This window comes from Punica granatum, chromosome 1 (assembly GCF_007655135.1).
Source record: "Punica granatum isolate Tunisia-2019 chromosome 1, ASM765513v2, whole genome shotgun sequence".
Taxonomy (NCBI): domain Eukaryota; kingdom Viridiplantae; phylum Streptophyta; class Magnoliopsida; order Myrtales; family Lythraceae; genus Punica; species Punica granatum.
The window spans coordinates 3,431,797-3,447,129 of NC_045127.1; the positions used below are offsets into that span (position 1 = coordinate 3,431,797).

At 40.4% G+C, this 15,333-nt stretch overlaps 5 protein-coding genes across 5 annotated transcripts; 3 read left to right on the forward strand and 2 right to left on the reverse strand.

The window, feature by feature from the left end:
• The first annotated feature begins 3,793 nt into the window (after nt 1–3,793).
• LOC116197982 (RNA exonuclease 4) lies at nt 3,794–7,181 on the forward strand. Its single transcript, XM_031528309.1, has 9 exons — nt 3,794–4,027; nt 4,110–4,185; nt 4,597–4,675; nt 5,054–5,135; nt 5,629–5,737; nt 6,000–6,088; nt 6,170–6,234; nt 6,387–6,465; nt 6,589–7,181. Exons 1-9 carry the CDS (start codon nt 3,794–3,796, stop codon nt 6,760–6,762), a joined length of 987 nt encoding a protein of 328 aa, XP_031384169.1. The 3' UTR covers nt 6,763–7,181.
• A 303-nt stretch (nt 7,182–7,484) lies between these two features.
• On the forward strand, nt 7,485–8,587 carry LOC116198403. Its single transcript, XM_031528604.1, has 2 exons — nt 7,485–7,652; nt 8,081–8,587. Exons 1-2 carry the CDS (start codon nt 7,485–7,487, stop codon nt 8,585–8,587), a joined length of 675 nt encoding a protein of 224 aa, XP_031384464.1.
• A 162-nt stretch (nt 8,588–8,749) lies between these two features.
• Nucleotides 8,750–10,492, reverse strand: LOC116192931. The gene is made up of 2 exons (XM_031522008.1): nt 9,701–10,492; nt 8,750–9,321 (listed from the first exon to the last, which is right to left on the reverse strand). Exons 1-2 carry the CDS (start codon nt 10,490–10,492, stop codon nt 8,929–8,931), a joined length of 1,185 nt encoding a protein of 394 aa, XP_031377868.1. The 3' UTR covers nt 8,750–8,928.
• A 1,373-nt stretch (nt 10,493–11,865) lies between these two features.
• On the forward strand, nt 11,866–13,427 carry LOC116199194 (UDP-glycosyltransferase 79B6-like). The gene has a single exon (XM_031529486.1). The coding sequence runs from the start codon at nt 11,958–11,960 to the stop codon at nt 13,332–13,334; it is 1,377 nt and encodes a 458-aa protein (XP_031385346.1). The 5' UTR covers nt 11,866–11,957; the 3' UTR covers nt 13,335–13,427.
• Nucleotides 13,428–13,645: 218 nt separating this feature from the next.
• On the reverse strand, nt 13,646–14,573 carry LOC116192329 (signaling peptide TAXIMIN 2-like). The gene is made up of 2 exons (XM_031520860.1): nt 14,284–14,573; nt 13,646–14,028 (listed from the first exon to the last, which is right to left on the reverse strand). Exons 1-2 carry the CDS (start codon nt 14,379–14,381, stop codon nt 13,905–13,907), a joined length of 222 nt encoding a protein of 73 aa, XP_031376720.1. The 5' UTR covers nt 14,382–14,573; the 3' UTR covers nt 13,646–13,904.
• Nucleotides 14,574–15,333: the final 760 nt, after the last annotated feature.

Genomic DNA, 15,333 nt, shown 5'->3' on the forward strand with positions numbered 1-15,333 from the left:
AGGAGGTCGTGTGCCATCGGGATTGTGATGCCGGTTGCTGATATAAGGGATGACAAAGTTCACCGGCGACTGAGGAGGTCCGACAAATACTATGTTGCTTCCTGGAAGGAGAGACGGAGAGAACAAAATAAAAATAAAAATAATAAAATCTATCTCGTATTCAAATTGGTGAGAACATAAAAGCAATTGCCATAAAGAGGATATCTGATCCCAGGAAACCAGGAAGAAGAAAACAAGAGTACCGAAAGCTGAACGGTAAAATTTTTCAAGAAAATTAATCTTTCAGGAAAATGAAGTTCCAAACCCAAAACCGACAAGTTCCATTCAGAAGAAGCAGAGGTCTGCCAAAATGCATCGGCTTATTTACTACCGTGCATATAACTTGAAGCAACAGGTTGATTCCAAGCTACAGCTCCTCCATTGAAAGGACTGATGCTCGGCCCTGATCGGTCCCACCGGCTGCTAGTGCTGGCGGTGGTGCTGTATAAACCGCCATTTCCATTAGCAAGTGTGCTCATTCTGTATGCAGCAACAGATGGTGCTCCAAGATCCACATGAGCTCTCGGAAACTGAAGGGCGGGCGGATATATTGTTGGGCCCACACCAGTTGGAATTATGGATATGAAGCCGGAAAGTAAGTAGCTTGTAAAACACTGTGCTGCGTGATAGTCCCGTTAGGCACATTAATTCCCATCATCCTCGTTTTCTTGTAGAATGATGGCTCTGCTCCGTGGAGCATTGGTCTTCAGAAGTCATTGGAGCAGCTTGGTTGATACCTTCAAAAACAATCAACAGACAAATCGACACTCAGCAACACATAAAAGCAAAGCCGTGTCGATTCATACAGGATGAAGATATCTGCTACTCTAAGTTCCAAGAACCGATCTTCGGGGTGATGCCTTACAAATCCTGCACAATTTGAAGCAGAGTGCTACGATCAAGAATGGAGAAAGAAGAAATGGATTTCTCAGATTGAGGGAATCACAAGAACAGAGGGAGAAGAAGGTGAAAAAGAGAGAGGGAGAGATTGACATCAGATGCCTTCATTACTTGGACTCTGTTACAGTTTATGCGTCGGTTGCTAACTGTCAACTGACTTATTCAGTTCACACCCCCTACTTTATTTGTTATACAAAATGACTCCACAACTGACATTTCTTTACAAATTGGTCCTCAACGTACAATTCGACCCCTCGACTATTATTTCTTTTACAAATTGGCCCTCATCACACGACATAGAGACAGAATAACTTTTTTTTACTAAATGTCGTCAAACGGGTCAATCCAAAACCGAGATAATGGAAGCAAGGAAATGGGAAAAATCCTGGGAATTTCGACGAGTTCATTTCAATCGTCAAGCATAAACTCGGAAATTCTAGAACCTCGAATGAAAAAGTTTACGAACCGTCGAAAAGGATGAGGCTTTGATTTGAGTCCCTCGTTCCTCTAATTCCATTCTCACGGCTAAAATAGAATACAGTCAAATTTTGTTTGTCTGTGTGTTTGACGATCTGTCCTTATAACAACTAATCGCAAAGCCCGTACGTTGCACTGGGTAGTATGGGTTCAATTTCTTCTTTTTTTTTTTGTCAATATGCATGTTTTGAAATTTTGCAAATCATAATTTACAATCAATAAAATATATATGCTTTATACGTTTAACCCATGAGAACGCTATTATGTCTAATTAAATATAAAAATCCAATTATAATTAGAGTACGATATTTTGGTAGATCATGCTACTATGTCTATATGTTTAAAAAAAATTAAAAAATTTAAAATTTCTTATTGAAGAAATTTTAGAAAATCGAGAAAATAATTATCGTACTCACAAATCTATCTATATTTTTTTAATATATATATATATATATCTTTTTAGAAAAATTGAAAAATCGAGAGAACTTCATTCATAAATTAAGTGTTTTGAGACTATTTGATCAGACCCAACACTGGTTCGTCTTATATTGTTATTATTATGTACATATGCTTTACACGTTAAAGGACATTACCCAACTTTTCCTTTTTGCCAATTTTATTATACAGTTCTACGTTATTTTCGGTGATTGAAAATCGTAATTTAATGAAAGTATACTATTAGATATACTATTAGGTTTTATAATGAAAGTATACTATTAGATATAGACCAATGGTAATTTAATTTGACGAATAAGGTAAGAAACAAATTATATTGAAGAATCATAAAAGAAACAAATTAAGAACAATTAAGAAGATAAAGTAAAATTGAGTTTGCGTGCAATGGTAGATGTGTTAGAAGAAAAAAATGTAGTGAAAAATCAGAGAACTCACCTTCACGTATGGTAGATGTAATTTTTTGAGATGCATTTTCTTCAGTACCTGTACTTTTGAAAAAGAAAAGAACGTGAAGCTTGAATTGATTGGATATGGTAAACGGTCAATTATGGTTCCACTAATCATAACAAATAAACTAAAGAATAGATCATCAAATAGCATAAATGATTTAATAATACATTTTCGCTTTTTTAAGAGTTAATTGCTCGATTAACTTGGCAATAAACTCTTTTACAGAGGTAAAAATTAAGTAATTGAGAGCTAGATTCGATCACATTTTATGCGTGGTACTTCTAATTTATAATATACATAAAAAAGATATTGTATAGATACTAAATCATCATATATCTATAAAAAAAAACAATATAATCTTTTTTTTGGGAAAATCAAATATGGTTACAGATAAAAATCCTTCCCACTGTAATATATATAGACATAATAACAGAGAGCTGGGTACCTTGTGTAAGCGCCCCTACTGGTCCCAATTGTATATAACTTATATAATTGCTAGATAGATAGGCCAAAAGTTCACTGGTCTTTCGGAGCCCAACTGTAGCATATATAGATATAAAATTCTTTAGAACGTATGAAAAAAAAAATCAAGTATATTAGTTCAAAAACCAATAAAATCTTTTTAAATACAAATAAAAGATATATAGATATAATTTGTTTTTGAAAAGATCCAGATCGATCAAATCTCGATGGAGTCAAGTGAGCATATTTTTTTAATCAAAATCTTTAAATTGAAAAACCAATCAAAATATTTTCAAAAACAAATAAAAAGATTATTTACAATTAATTAAAATGACAAAATATTACAAAAAAAACTCAAAAATTCGAGAAAATTCCATTCAACAATCCGGGCGTTCTAAGGCCATATAGCCAGGCTACACAGCTCATTTATATTATATATGGATATAGAGATGTAGACATAAATATAGATATTGATACCCAATTTCAATAAATACATCTTATTCATCCAAAAGGAACCTTCATTGGCGATTTCATAATGTTTGAGTTTGCTCCATTCAAGTGCAAGCAATAACTAAAAAGAAGAACCTCATTGCTCATGCTTACCAATACAAGACAAGAAGATGAATAACAAAAGCCGAAATTAGGCTTGATTTGGGACTGTTGTTACTAATGGAACAGTATTGAAATGAAATTATTAAAAAATAAGTGTTGATTTCAAAATAAATTAAAATGTTCGGAAGAAATTGATTTAAAACTGTTGATAGTAAAAAAAAAAAAGAAGCAATTATAAATAGTTTAAATAGAATAGCAGAAGCATATTTTATAAATACCTATTAATATGTTTGAAAAAATCATGTTTGTCAATTTTGACCCAAACCGTGGTTTCGCAAACTCTCATTAAACACCAAATTTACTTAAAATTATAAAGAAAAGTGATTATGAAATTTTCCATTGCACTTTCAAACAAACTCTTATGGAACTGAGGACTTTTGTCGTGGAAAGAAATTAGATGGGCCGGGCCGCTCTACACTATGGGTCCATATTGGGCCAGGTGGCATCAAGAAGTCAGCCCAGCCCTTCTCCCGGTTGCGTCTTCTTCTTCCCTCCCATCCACCCTGCAATCGCTGTCGCAGAAATTTTGCAGAGGCTGAGGAAGAATCCGACAATGGGGGCGGTCGAGCTGAAGAAAAACCGGAACTTTAGCTCACAGCAGCTGAACCCCAACTGGGCTGAGCTCCAGAAAGTAATTCCTTTCTCTCTCTCTGTGTGGCTGTCTCGATTATTACTGTTGATTTGATCCACCCACCTCGTTGATGTTCTTGCAGAAGCTGAAAACTCTCAGCTCGAAACCTCGTAGACCCTCGGACGCGTCGGATTTGGGACCTTCTAAATCGGTGTTAGGTACCCAAAAACACAGTATTGACTATTCAAACTTGAGAATGGACTAATCTCGTTTGCTTCGTTGACTGTATTGACTTAATTAGTAAATGTGGAAGCTTTATCGGAAAATTCTTGTAAAAGAACAGGGAGAGTAATTTGGCACTGTTTAAATGTAAAGAATAATTGAAAATATATACTGAATTCGAGAAAACAATGCTGTATCGAGTTCTTTTCCATTGTGGATTTTAGTCAGATATATTGAAACACTTCATACTGAAGCTGTCATTATGAGTTTTGCGGAAAGACTAATTCTCGTGAAATAGTCTTCTGCGAAACAATACAGTTTATGTCAACCTTATTCATTCAATAAAATCATTTTTTTTTCCCGAATGCTGTTGGTTGTGCCTGAGAAAGTAAGAATCTTGCTTGCAGGAAAGCGCAAGGATCGGGATGGTACAGAACCTGATGATTCTCAGCCTAATCCTCTGATTCCAACCCACGATGATTGCAGGTATTGTGATGTCCCTTTCTTGTTCCAATATGATGAACCAAGAAATGATGCGATAACTGGTGGGAGTTACAATTAGCTTCCTGTCTTAATGTTTGAAAATTCCATTTTCTAATAGCTTTGACCACTCGCCATGAGCTGTTTGGTCACTCATCTGTTTAAGTTACCGCATGAAATTCTGAGACTCTAAGAAGAGAATGTCTTGTCTGCTAGATATTGTCATAGGCTCTCTGTTGATTTTGATGTCAATGTTTTTTCTCTGCAACTATAGCTCCATATGGTTTTTATTTATTATTTCTGGGTTTATTGCTGTTTACTTCTAGTCTTTCATTATTCATTTTGAAACTTTTTCAGTTATATTATATATCAATGTATTTGCAGTCTGACAGATGTGTTAGGAATGGATTGTGAAATGGTTGGTGTTGGTGAAGGAAATAAAAGTGCACTTGGGCGAGTGACTCTGGTACTTGTTATTCTTCCCTGTATATCTTATGCACTTCACGTTGCCAAGCATCATTGCATATAACACGTCATAAGATACAGTTTGTATCTCCAAATTGTTGTCTGCACTTATGACAATAGATGACATCATATTCAAAGGCAAAAATTATTCAAAGTTAAAGATAAGCTGAGATTCGGAAGACCTTGTGTGAGGAAAAGAAATAGAGCAAGGAGCATTTCGTATTTATCATTTGGAGGGAAAAAAAGAAAAAAAGGGAGAGAGACAGAGGAAGAATTCCTCTAATTTGTTAGGATCCAGAATAAAGTTAGACAACCATATATCTTGTATAAATATTCATACCTGCCTCAGTTGCAGGCCAGAGGAAATTATGATGATAAATATGCTCATCCGCTCATCCTTAGAGTATTTAGTGCACTCTAGTAATTAATTGATGCATCCATCCATTCTTATATTTTCTGAATCCTATGAGGAATATTTATTGAGTTGATGACAGGTAAACAAGTGGGGTAATGTTGTATATGATGAGTTCGTTCGCCCGATGGATCGTGTTGTGGACTTCCGTACACATATTAGTGGCATTCGACCCCGAGATTTAAGAAAAGGTTGACAGAATACTCTCTTCCCTGCCCCTGTTATCTTCTACCTATCTACCTACTAAATTAGGCCTTGCAATAATTAGTAGCATAAGTGAAACTTTGTAGTCCTCCCCAGATAAAATTTTTGAACTTCAATAAAGGAAATAAATGCCAGGGTGGAATGGATTGTTGCGATTTTCCTGAAGCGAGATTATAGACCAATGTGGAGGGCAGAGTTTCTAAATCTAAGCTGAAAGAACTTGCTTTTTTTTTCCCCTGTTATTTGCAGCAAAGGATTTCCAGGTAGTTCAGAAGAAGGTGGCAGAGCTAATAAAAGGAAGGATTATTGTGGGCCATGCTTTGCATAACGATCTTAAGGTACGAACTCGTCCTGTTCCGGATATGCTAGAGTGTTTCTTAATATCCAAGAAACAGGAGCATAATATTGTTTTTCAACAGGTACTACTATTGAGTCATCCCAAGGAGGATATAAGGGACACCTCGCAGTATCAACCTTTTCACAAGTAACAATCTGTCCCTGTTTACATTTTCACTATAAAAAGTTTATGACACCCAATGGGAGTGTTCTAAGGAGAGAGGGGTGCGGCTTAGAGGGCAGATATGCCTGGGGCAGTTTGTTATGGACTATGTGATTCACCTATAATTGTGAATGCAGAGAAGGGCGCCGAAAGGCTCTACGGCACCTTGCAGCTGAGTTCCTAAATGTTACTATACAGAATGGGGAGCACAATCCGGTAATTCATCTTCCTACATGACCAATTAAATCACACTGAACACATGGGTCCAAGAGGGACCCACATGAATCCGCAAGCGTGTGCTAGAGTTGTATTGTATCTGATTTGTTCCTTCTGTTTCAGGTAGAGGATGCTCGTGCAGCAATGATGCTATACCTGAAGAATAACAAGAGATGGGAGAAGATCGTCAAAGACCAAATCAAACTCCAAAAGAAGCAGAAGAAACGGAAGCCAAAGAAGAAACCTAGACAAAAAGACGCTTCTTTACGAGTCGATCCTGCTTCGACTGCATCCTAGCATATCCCGTGGTTTGGCCGAAGTCCATATGTTCTAACAGAAGCTGACTGAGCAAGATGAAGATAAAACACTGGAAAGGACCTGATTTCAACAATTGTTATTATTATATGTTTGGACGGCTGAAATGGAACAAAATGGAAGATGATGCAGGCCAGCAACGAAGAGGCCATTTTCTTCATCAATTTCTTCTTCCAGTACTCGTTCCTCACTTAGTGGCAATTTTTTGTTGAAATGTCATTGCCAATGAAATATGTACTTCAGTAGCGGAGAATTGATGTGCACATTGTAATCAAAGGTGGCGGTGCGTATGAGAATTAAAGGAACAAATTTTACCTTCTGCAACCTTCTTGTACGAATATAGTCTGTATGATGTGGAATCATTTCAAATATAGATGAATGGCATTGCATCATTGTATGAATCCAATAGTAAAGGAGACAGATTTCCATATTATTGCTCAGTTATGATAAAATGTCATTTTCAAGTTGATTTTATCTTAAGAGTAAGTTCAGATGCAGCGCTTTCCACTCCAGAAATTTTTACCGGTGAAGACTTTGAAAGCTTTCCGATGGGTTAAATTCAACTGTAACACATTAAGAAAAATAAGAATTAGTGAAACCTTGTCTTGCTTAACTGCTAATTCAAGATTTTACCAAACACTCGAGTCTGCCCATCAAGAAACTATTTTTAGGGAGAGAGGGATGGAAGATGGACAGAGAGAGAGATGAACTGGAAAAAGGAGTACTTGGATGTGATATTGGTTCCAAGTGGGCTATGCCTTGTGTTTGGTTACCATATCTTCCTCATCTTCAGATGCATCAGATGTCCTCAAACTACTGTCATCGGGTACGAGAACCACTTCAGACTAGCTTGGGTCGTGAGAATGTTGCAGGTAATGAATAATCTCTCATCTCGGGTCCTCCTCCGGGTTTGCAAATAATTATTTCATGATTTCATTTACATGTATTCGGTGTTTACTGTTTCTCTTATTTCCAGAAGAAAAGGGGAACCAGTTCTGATATTCTGTTTGTTCTGCATTTTTCTCTGGGTTTCAAAACCGAGAATGGGAAAGCTAAGTATAAGTTGTCAGCCACCACAAAATCTATTCTTCATGAATTCTTCAAACTCGTGCTTTTACATACTCAGTCTTCCTTTTTCTTATTTTTCGGAAAAGAGAACGAATCTCATTTATAAATCAACGATAACATTTACTAAGGTTGTCTTGGAGAATGAGGAAAACTTCATGTGGGAGAAGCTCTTCGATGTTCAGGAAATTTGTTCATCACCTGATATTGGTGAATCTTATCTATTCTACTCCAGACAGATGCAAAGAACAGAGGGATTCCTTTGCAGGTGATCTCGAGCACCATAACAGCAGCAACCTCCTTGGCCTCAATCTCCTTAGCCCTCAGCTCCCTCATCGGTACTCTAGTCGGTAGCTCCCTCACGCACATCCTCCAGAGCCCCTTCATTTACGGGGACACAAGGCCGACCATCATCTCTATCAAGCACATTAGCCTGCTCATTTGCTTCCTGGTGGCCTTTGCCTCGTTTATTCAGTGCGTCAGGTGCTTAGTCCACTCTAACTTCCTCATCTCCATGCCAAATAATGATATCCCCGTGACGTATGTCCAGAGGGAACTAATAAGGGGAGGTCTGTTCTGGTGCATTGGTCTAAGGGCAATCTACTTTGCCACCAATTTGCTCCTTTGGATCTTCGGGCCCATCCCGATGTTTGTTTCCTCAGTGGTGATGGTGGTGGTTCTGTATTTCCTAGACACAAACTCGACTCCGCTGCATCAGTTCCAATCTGCTCACCTGTTGTAAGTTGTTCTAAACATTGAAGTTTTGTTCGGGAAAATGAACTTTCATTTATCGCATGATTGAGAAATCAGGGAAGTGTTGGGACTGATCATCTGCATATATATGGTAAAGAGAGTGTGATTATTGGAAGTTCAATGCCATCCTTAGATCGAACTATTCGTGGGCTTCAAAATCAATCTTTTAGAGAAGAACAATGACTGGCCAAAAGAATATTATCATTTGAATCTCTAGGAACACCGAGGAGCTCTAGCATAGATTAAAATGTAATAAAAAAACTTTCAGTATCTTTTTTCTCCGGACACGTTATCAAGTTCTGCTGTCAGTTAGTCTCCGGGTATGATTTTTCAACATTCTTGCCCAACATTCGATGCCACGGCTCGTGCCCAGAACTTGATGTGGGCTTTCACATCTTCTTTGGGCAATCCCTTGGGAGTCCATTTCGGGATCGGAGGGGTGAAGCTCTGAGAAAGCCATGCCTCGGAGAGATAGGGCTGCCTGTGCTTTCCTTCCTTTTCTTCTTCTTCGTTGGCAGGATCTTTCTTCTCTTGTAGTCCAGGAAGTATGTTTACGATATTCGGGCTCAAGTCTTTCTTGTCGAATGTAAAGCCTAAGTCTTTGAAGCCCTGCAGCTCTTCAAACTCGAGCTCACCCCTGCTCTTTATTGACTTTGTTCGACCGAGAAGCCGCCGCCTCATGTCCTCTTCGCTACTTATTTGAGATTTATAATTCGGCAACCCCTGGAACAGAAGTTGAGCTTTAGAATTAATACGTGATCTTACAATAGAAACAAGGAAAACGAAGTGATACTTTCTGAAAACATTTCCAGTTTTTCGTTGTGAAGGGATATTTTGTTGGATATGCTTTCAAGAGACACATCCAGATTATCTTATCAAGGAGAGAAACATGGGAAATAGAAACACTTCCCGAAAACAGGTGACAAGATCAAAGATAGACGATTTCTATAGCTTCGAATCCTAAAAGATCGGGATGAATGGGCGTGAAAAATGAAACGTCGTGCAGCCAAAAAACTGTTATATCGCTGAGCATGAAAAGATTCTGCTTCAGTGAAGTTCAGTAATTCGTGATCGCAGTTCAGGGCAGTATTAGTAGTAATACCTTCGAACCATGTCGGGGTGGCAAGAATTCGGAGAGGTTGAGAGAGGCCTGCCTGTTGGATTTGCTCATTCTAGGATGAGAGTTTGGCAGTGATCTTTCATCAATCCCAACCTCTTCCCTCCCGATACAAGGCGGTAGAGATGGTGCCTTGTGAAGAACGGGACGTGGAGATCTCCTCCTCGACTCGCTCTCGTTTCCATCACAACCTTTCCCTCGAACTGCTTCGTTCCAGACCTCGAGAGTCGTTTTCTCAGCCGAAGACGGCGAATGAGGATGACCACTTTGATCGTCATCACAAGAAGAGGAAGAGGAAGAAGAAGAAGAAGAAGAGGAGCAATCTGGAACAACCTTCTTGGATGAGGATTCTCTTCCGTCAAGATTCTTTTCTACGGGAGGGCACGTTTTGCCGGAGACATGGAGCGGAACCTCCCTGGATGACTCCTTCTCGGGCTTCATCTTCAGTTCCGAGGTACTACCTGAGCGGTAGTCCGAGGAAGAAGGGCAAGGATCAGAGAGACATCTGGTCATGTGTTTTCTGTTCTTGTGGAGCAAGCTGCCAAAGAACCAAGCCTCCTCTAAGAGATCCACAGCTTCAACTTCATTAGCTTCACCTCCTGCAGCATTACTCTTTACAGAAGAATCCATTGGGTCTCCTCCAATGTTAGACTCCATTGATGCAGCAGCAAGCAAGCAAGCAAGCAATAAGTTCAAGATATATCTATACAGCCAACCCAGCAAGAAGGGACAGAGATGAGAGAGAGAGAGAGAGGGCTGACTTATGGGGGAACCCATGTGGGAGAGGGATCCATGTGATATATGTATTGACAATACAACAAAAAAAATTTTATCTTTTGTCATCAACTTATAAAAAGGGGGCTCTGAAGATGATTGATGGCATTATTATGACAGTGAAACATAAAAGAGGAGACCTTATGAAAGATGCCACTACTTTGTACTTGGGACCGAGTTCGAGTCGTACTGTATTATCCATAGACGGGATCAAGAAATTCACTGAAATATCATTATGAACGTGGTTGTCATATAAGATCTTAAGCATTATCCGTATTTCATTTCATTTGTCTTAGCAGTTTCGAGATTGATCCACGGCTCTGCATGTTTTACCCAAAATAATCTACTGGAGGGGTGTGAATGTAGGCACTAAATTTGGGTAAAATCATTGGGGAATGATGGGAGGGAGGAGCTGGGGACTGGGTAATGCCAGCACACCTGCCCATGTGATGCTCTCTTTTTTGTTCTGTATTATATTAAACAGATGAGAAATTCATGGTTTATTTATTTATTTTATTCTATGCAGTTTCATTTTCTTAAAATATTTATTAGGTCCGACCTCTTATGTCATCAGTAATGTGACAGCTAATCATCAATCATATACCTTAATTGGCGTTATTAAATTGAGAACTGGTTGGAGTAAGACGAAAGGGGGCGTTAGCTGTTGCTTTCACCCCATTGCACAAGCAAGCCTGCTTCCTCCAACAAGCAAACCGCTAGAAACAAGAAGAAGAAGGAGGAGATCATCATCAAGAACTTCTTCTGGAAGCCCAATTTGTCATTTTATCGCTCACTATGTAAGCCCAATGCGTTTCCAAGACGTACGGGACTCTTTCTTAGCCGCCTAGGCGGAGCGAAATCCGTCTCATCAAATCAAACAAACCTATTATGTTCCAACTCACCACGTCAAGTAAACTTTCTGTGCATTCGTGTTTTTGTAATAGTCAAATATGACACGACAATATAGGTCCAAAGTTGCATCGACCGCTGAGTGTGGTGGGATTAAGTTCGATGTGAAATTGCCCGTTTTGTAACTTAAGAGTACTAGCTACTAGTTTGGAGTTACGAGGTACTGGAGTCATGTTAATCAATCAATTAATATCAATACTAATATGTTCGGAGGAAATAATTTTTTTTTTGGCTCAAAAATTAGTGTGTAGAGTGACCGGTAAAATTTTATTACCATTTTACGTCAAACAAGTAAACGCCTAGACCCTAAATTTTCTCCCATTAAGTTTAACCTTACAAAAACATCCAGGAAAAGAGCAAAGCATTCAGGTTAATTCTGTTGGTAGTTTGAGGTCGAAACTCCCGCCAAAATTGTCGTGCAGTGGCGACCAAACTCGTGGATGTCTTTCAAACCCCTCTCTCCCTCTCTTCAATAGTTTGAATGTAATAAAACATCAACTAACGAAGGACCTGAATCTGAATTTCGATTTCCAACCGATCAACAAAGATTTGTACAACTATGTCTTCTCAAAAGAAGTTTCACATTGCCATGTTTCCTTGGTTCGCCGTCGGCCACATGACTCCGTACCTCCACCTCTCGAACCGACTCGCCGAGAGGGGACATACGATCACTTTCTTGCTGCCCAACAAGGCTCAAAGCTTGCTCGAACCTCTCAATTCGCATCCTCAACTCATCACGTTCCGCCCCCTCACCATACCCCACGTGGACGGACTCCCTCCCGGGGCTGAGACCGCCTCCGACATCCCCATCTCGTCTGTTTCCCACCTCGCGACAGCGATGGATCTGACCCGCGGCCAGGTCGAAACAATTGTGGCTGCAGCGAGGCCCGACTTTATCTTTTACGACACAGCGTACTGGGTCCCAGAGATTGCTGGGCTGCTCGGGGTCAAAACCGTGTGCTACAATGCCGTATGCGCTGCTGCAATCGCGATTGCCCTTGTGCCGGCACGGAAGGTGAGGGACGACCGACCGCTCACCAAGGAGGAGCTGGCGGAGCCCCCACCGGGGTACCCGTCTAGGACGGTCGTGCTACGCTCCCATGAGGCTGGGGCACTGACCTTCATATCAATGCCGTTCGGAGACGGAATCACTTTCTATACCAGGACCACGGCCTCGATGAAGCAGTGTGACGCGATAGGCATGAGGACATGTAGGGAGATCGAGGGGGCACTGTGCGATTATCTCAGCAGCCAGTTCAACAAGCGCGTGCTCTTGACGGGGCCAGTCCTACCCGAACCGTCAAAAACTACTCAGTTAGAGGACCGGTGGGCCACCTGGCTGGGGAAGTTCGGCACGGGCACGGTGCTCTTCTGCGCATTCGGGAGCCAGCACATCCTGGAAAAGGACCAGTTCCAGGAACTTCTCCTAGGATTTGAACAAACAAACATGCCATTTCTAGTAGCCCTAAAGCCACCAGTGGGAGCAACAACAATAGAAGAGGCATTGCCCCAAGGGTTTGAAGAGAGGACCAAAGGAAGGGGAGTGGTCCATGGCGGGTGGGTCCCACAGCCCTTGATTATAGGGCACCCTTCAGTAGGGTGCTTTGTGAACCATTGTGGGTTTGGGTCGATGTGGGAGTCCCTAATGTGCGACTGCCAATTGGTGATGGTCCCACATTTGGGTGACCAAATATTGAACACAAGGCTATTGACTGAGGAATTGAAGGTTGGGGTGGAAGTGGAGAGGGATGAGAAGGGTTGGTTCTCAAAGGACAGCTTGTGCAAATCCATCAAGAGTGTCATGGACAAGGACAGTGAGTTGGGAGCCATGCTAAGGAAGAATCATGCGAAGTGGAAGGAAGTCCTAGGAAGCCCTAACTTCACGAATGGATACATCGACGAGTTTATCCGAGACCTCGAAGAGCTTCGAAGGTGATTCGCATAATATAGCACCATTCTTTGCATTCTTTGCTTCGAGAAAGTTGTACTTTTGCATCACCAATGAGAAATTACTTTTGTTGCTTTAAGTGCATTTACGCAGTTTTCTAAGTCTGACATGATACGATAAAAGGAACTTAAAATATGTTACGACGAGGATATATATGATACCATCAAATTAAGCAATTCAAAGAATATGATTTGAGTGCGGCTCAATGGATGGGCCGTAATTGATTAGCAATCGAGCTCATTCTTACGTCCTGGCCCAGATCCCATGCTTTCTCATTGAAAAGCGAGCAACTACCAAATCAAACGAGACTCACTAAAATTTCGGTCAAGATCGTGAGGCATTGACAATGCGTGACGTGAAGAATTTGAACGATTCAGCGTGCGATAATTTAATTTTCTTTCTGACCATAAAATATCTTTTTATCCCAAATTCATCACAAAATAAATAATCTGGCCAAATAATCGCCCAAAGAATTATACACGATATACATAATAACACAAAAAATTGTGAGCGAATCGTCTCGGAGAATCATCGGACAATCTGTTCACTTCTTGCTAGCTAGCAAGGGATCTGTTCGGTGAACCACCGGAGGATCTTGATGGGAAGCTTGAGGAGGCTCACTGCCAAATTTGCGAGCCCCGCGCAACATATACAGCACGGGCACAAGCAACTCAACACCGTCCTGCCATTCATCAATCAATTCCAACATTCATTAACTCGAAATCCAAATATGGAAAGTTTCAATTAGTTTAGAACATAGTAAAAACAACAATTAGATTACAAAGGGCGTCCGACGTATCTGACTCGTGAAACGACATGTACTTAGTCACGATTCATGCTCGAATGCAAACGAGCAGGTGTCCTATATAGACTGATCGATTGTATCATAGTCGCAGTACATGTGTGACAGGATATGGTTGAGGGAATGGAAACTCACCCGAGGACCCAAACGACCGCACCGACTAGAGAAAGGATTATGGCGACGAATGCGAATGGTAAGCCCAGCAAGAACCCTAGAGGCCTACAATCTCCCATTGCTGATGCTGCTGCTTCTTCTTCGCCTTCTTGTTCGTGCTAATATATATTCGAGAGAAGTTTCTATTAACTGGGAAATCAGTGTGCATAGAACGAGAGAGATCAGAGGCTGTTCTTCGAAGAGCCAGGCAGACTAAATAACAGACAGCCACCCGCATGTGAATCGTGAGAGATCCTGGTCTGATTATTCGAGGCAAGTGGACGGATTTGCCCATGTTATAAGGGCATGCTTTTCTAGAAGACAATGGGCCTTTTGGGGATTTCAGCTTAAGCTCGCTAGCCCCCGGCGTTGACAGGTTCTGAATTTCTGATCAGATCACAGAAGCTTCGCCTACGGTCTCCCTTTGGTACCTTTGACGGTTTAGAAATTTCAAAGCGTGTGAGACCGGCAGCGTCTTTACTAAGTTCCTTCTCAATATGCTTTTCCTAAAAAAATCTTATACTATCGAATACGCATTGGTCATCTTTCTAAAGTAATTTCACCCGATCGGATATCTTGTTGCCGAAATATTCGACAATATTTCCTCATAATCAGATGCGAATTTTCTCGATGAATTCTTAGCGCAAGAGTGAGAAAGGACCCATATAAAGGAAAATGGACAGCGTTGGAGTGGGGCAGTAATGAACTATACTAGGCACTCCCTTTTCTATTTTTTCTCTTTTAGAGCAGAAGTCCGATGGGGCACTTACTCTCTTTTTTCGGTGAACTGAAGACAGGGCCAAGGCCCGGAAAATAATAATAATAATAATAATAATGATGATTGCTGCGTTATCGTGAGGAATTTCTTCGGGCGAATTTTAAAGGCCCACTTCCAAGAGACTCCACTACAAGCCACAACCTTGGACCGAGGGCCCATATATTTAAGGACACGTTAGGCCCAAGAGGTTCTTGTGAACACACCACTATTGCATAAATCAGTTTGGGCTTTTCTTTTCCCATTTTGTTTTTTTA

Excerpts from the sequence above, each read along its gene's own strand:
- LOC116197982 (XM_031528309.1), top strand. The coding sequence starts at position 3,794 with ATGGGCCGGGCCGCTCTACACTATGGGTCCATATTGGGCCAGGTGGCA. Across the intron at positions 4,186-4,596 it reads ACCTTCTAAATCGGTGTTAG|GAAAGCGCAAGGATCGGGAT; the intron begins GTACCCAAAAAC and ends TCTTGCTTGCAG. Across the intron at positions 5,136-5,628 it reads CACTTGGGCGAGTGACTCTG|GTAAACAAGTGGGGTAATGT; the intron begins GTACTTGTTATT and ends AGTTGATGACAG.
- LOC116198403 (XM_031528604.1), top strand. The coding sequence starts at position 7,485 with ATGAACTGGAAAAAGGAGTACTTGGATGTGATATTGGTTCCAAGTGGG. Across the intron at positions 7,653-8,080 it reads GGGTCGTGAGAATGTTGCAG|ACAGATGCAAAGAACAGAGG; the intron begins GTAATGAATAAT and ends ATTCTACTCCAG.
- LOC116192931 (XM_031522008.1), bottom strand. The coding sequence starts at position 10,492 with ATGGGTTCCCCCATAAGTCAGCCCTCTCTCTCTCTCTCTCATCTCTGT. Across the intron at positions 9,322-9,700 it reads CACCCCGACATGGTTCGAAG|GGGTTGCCGAATTATAAATC; the intron begins GTATTACTACTA and ends CTTCTGTTCCAG.
- LOC116199194 (XM_031529486.1), top strand. The coding sequence starts at position 11,958 with ATGTCTTCTCAAAAGAAGTTTCACATTGCCATGTTTCCTTGGTTCGCC.
- LOC116192329 (XM_031520860.1), bottom strand. The coding sequence starts at position 14,381 with ATGGGAGATTGTAGGCCTCTAGGGTTCTTGCTGGGCTTACCATTCGCA. Across the intron at positions 14,029-14,283 it reads GCGGTCGTTTGGGTCCTCGG|GACGGTGTTGAGTTGCTTGT; the intron begins GTGAGTTTCCAT and ends GATGAATGGCAG.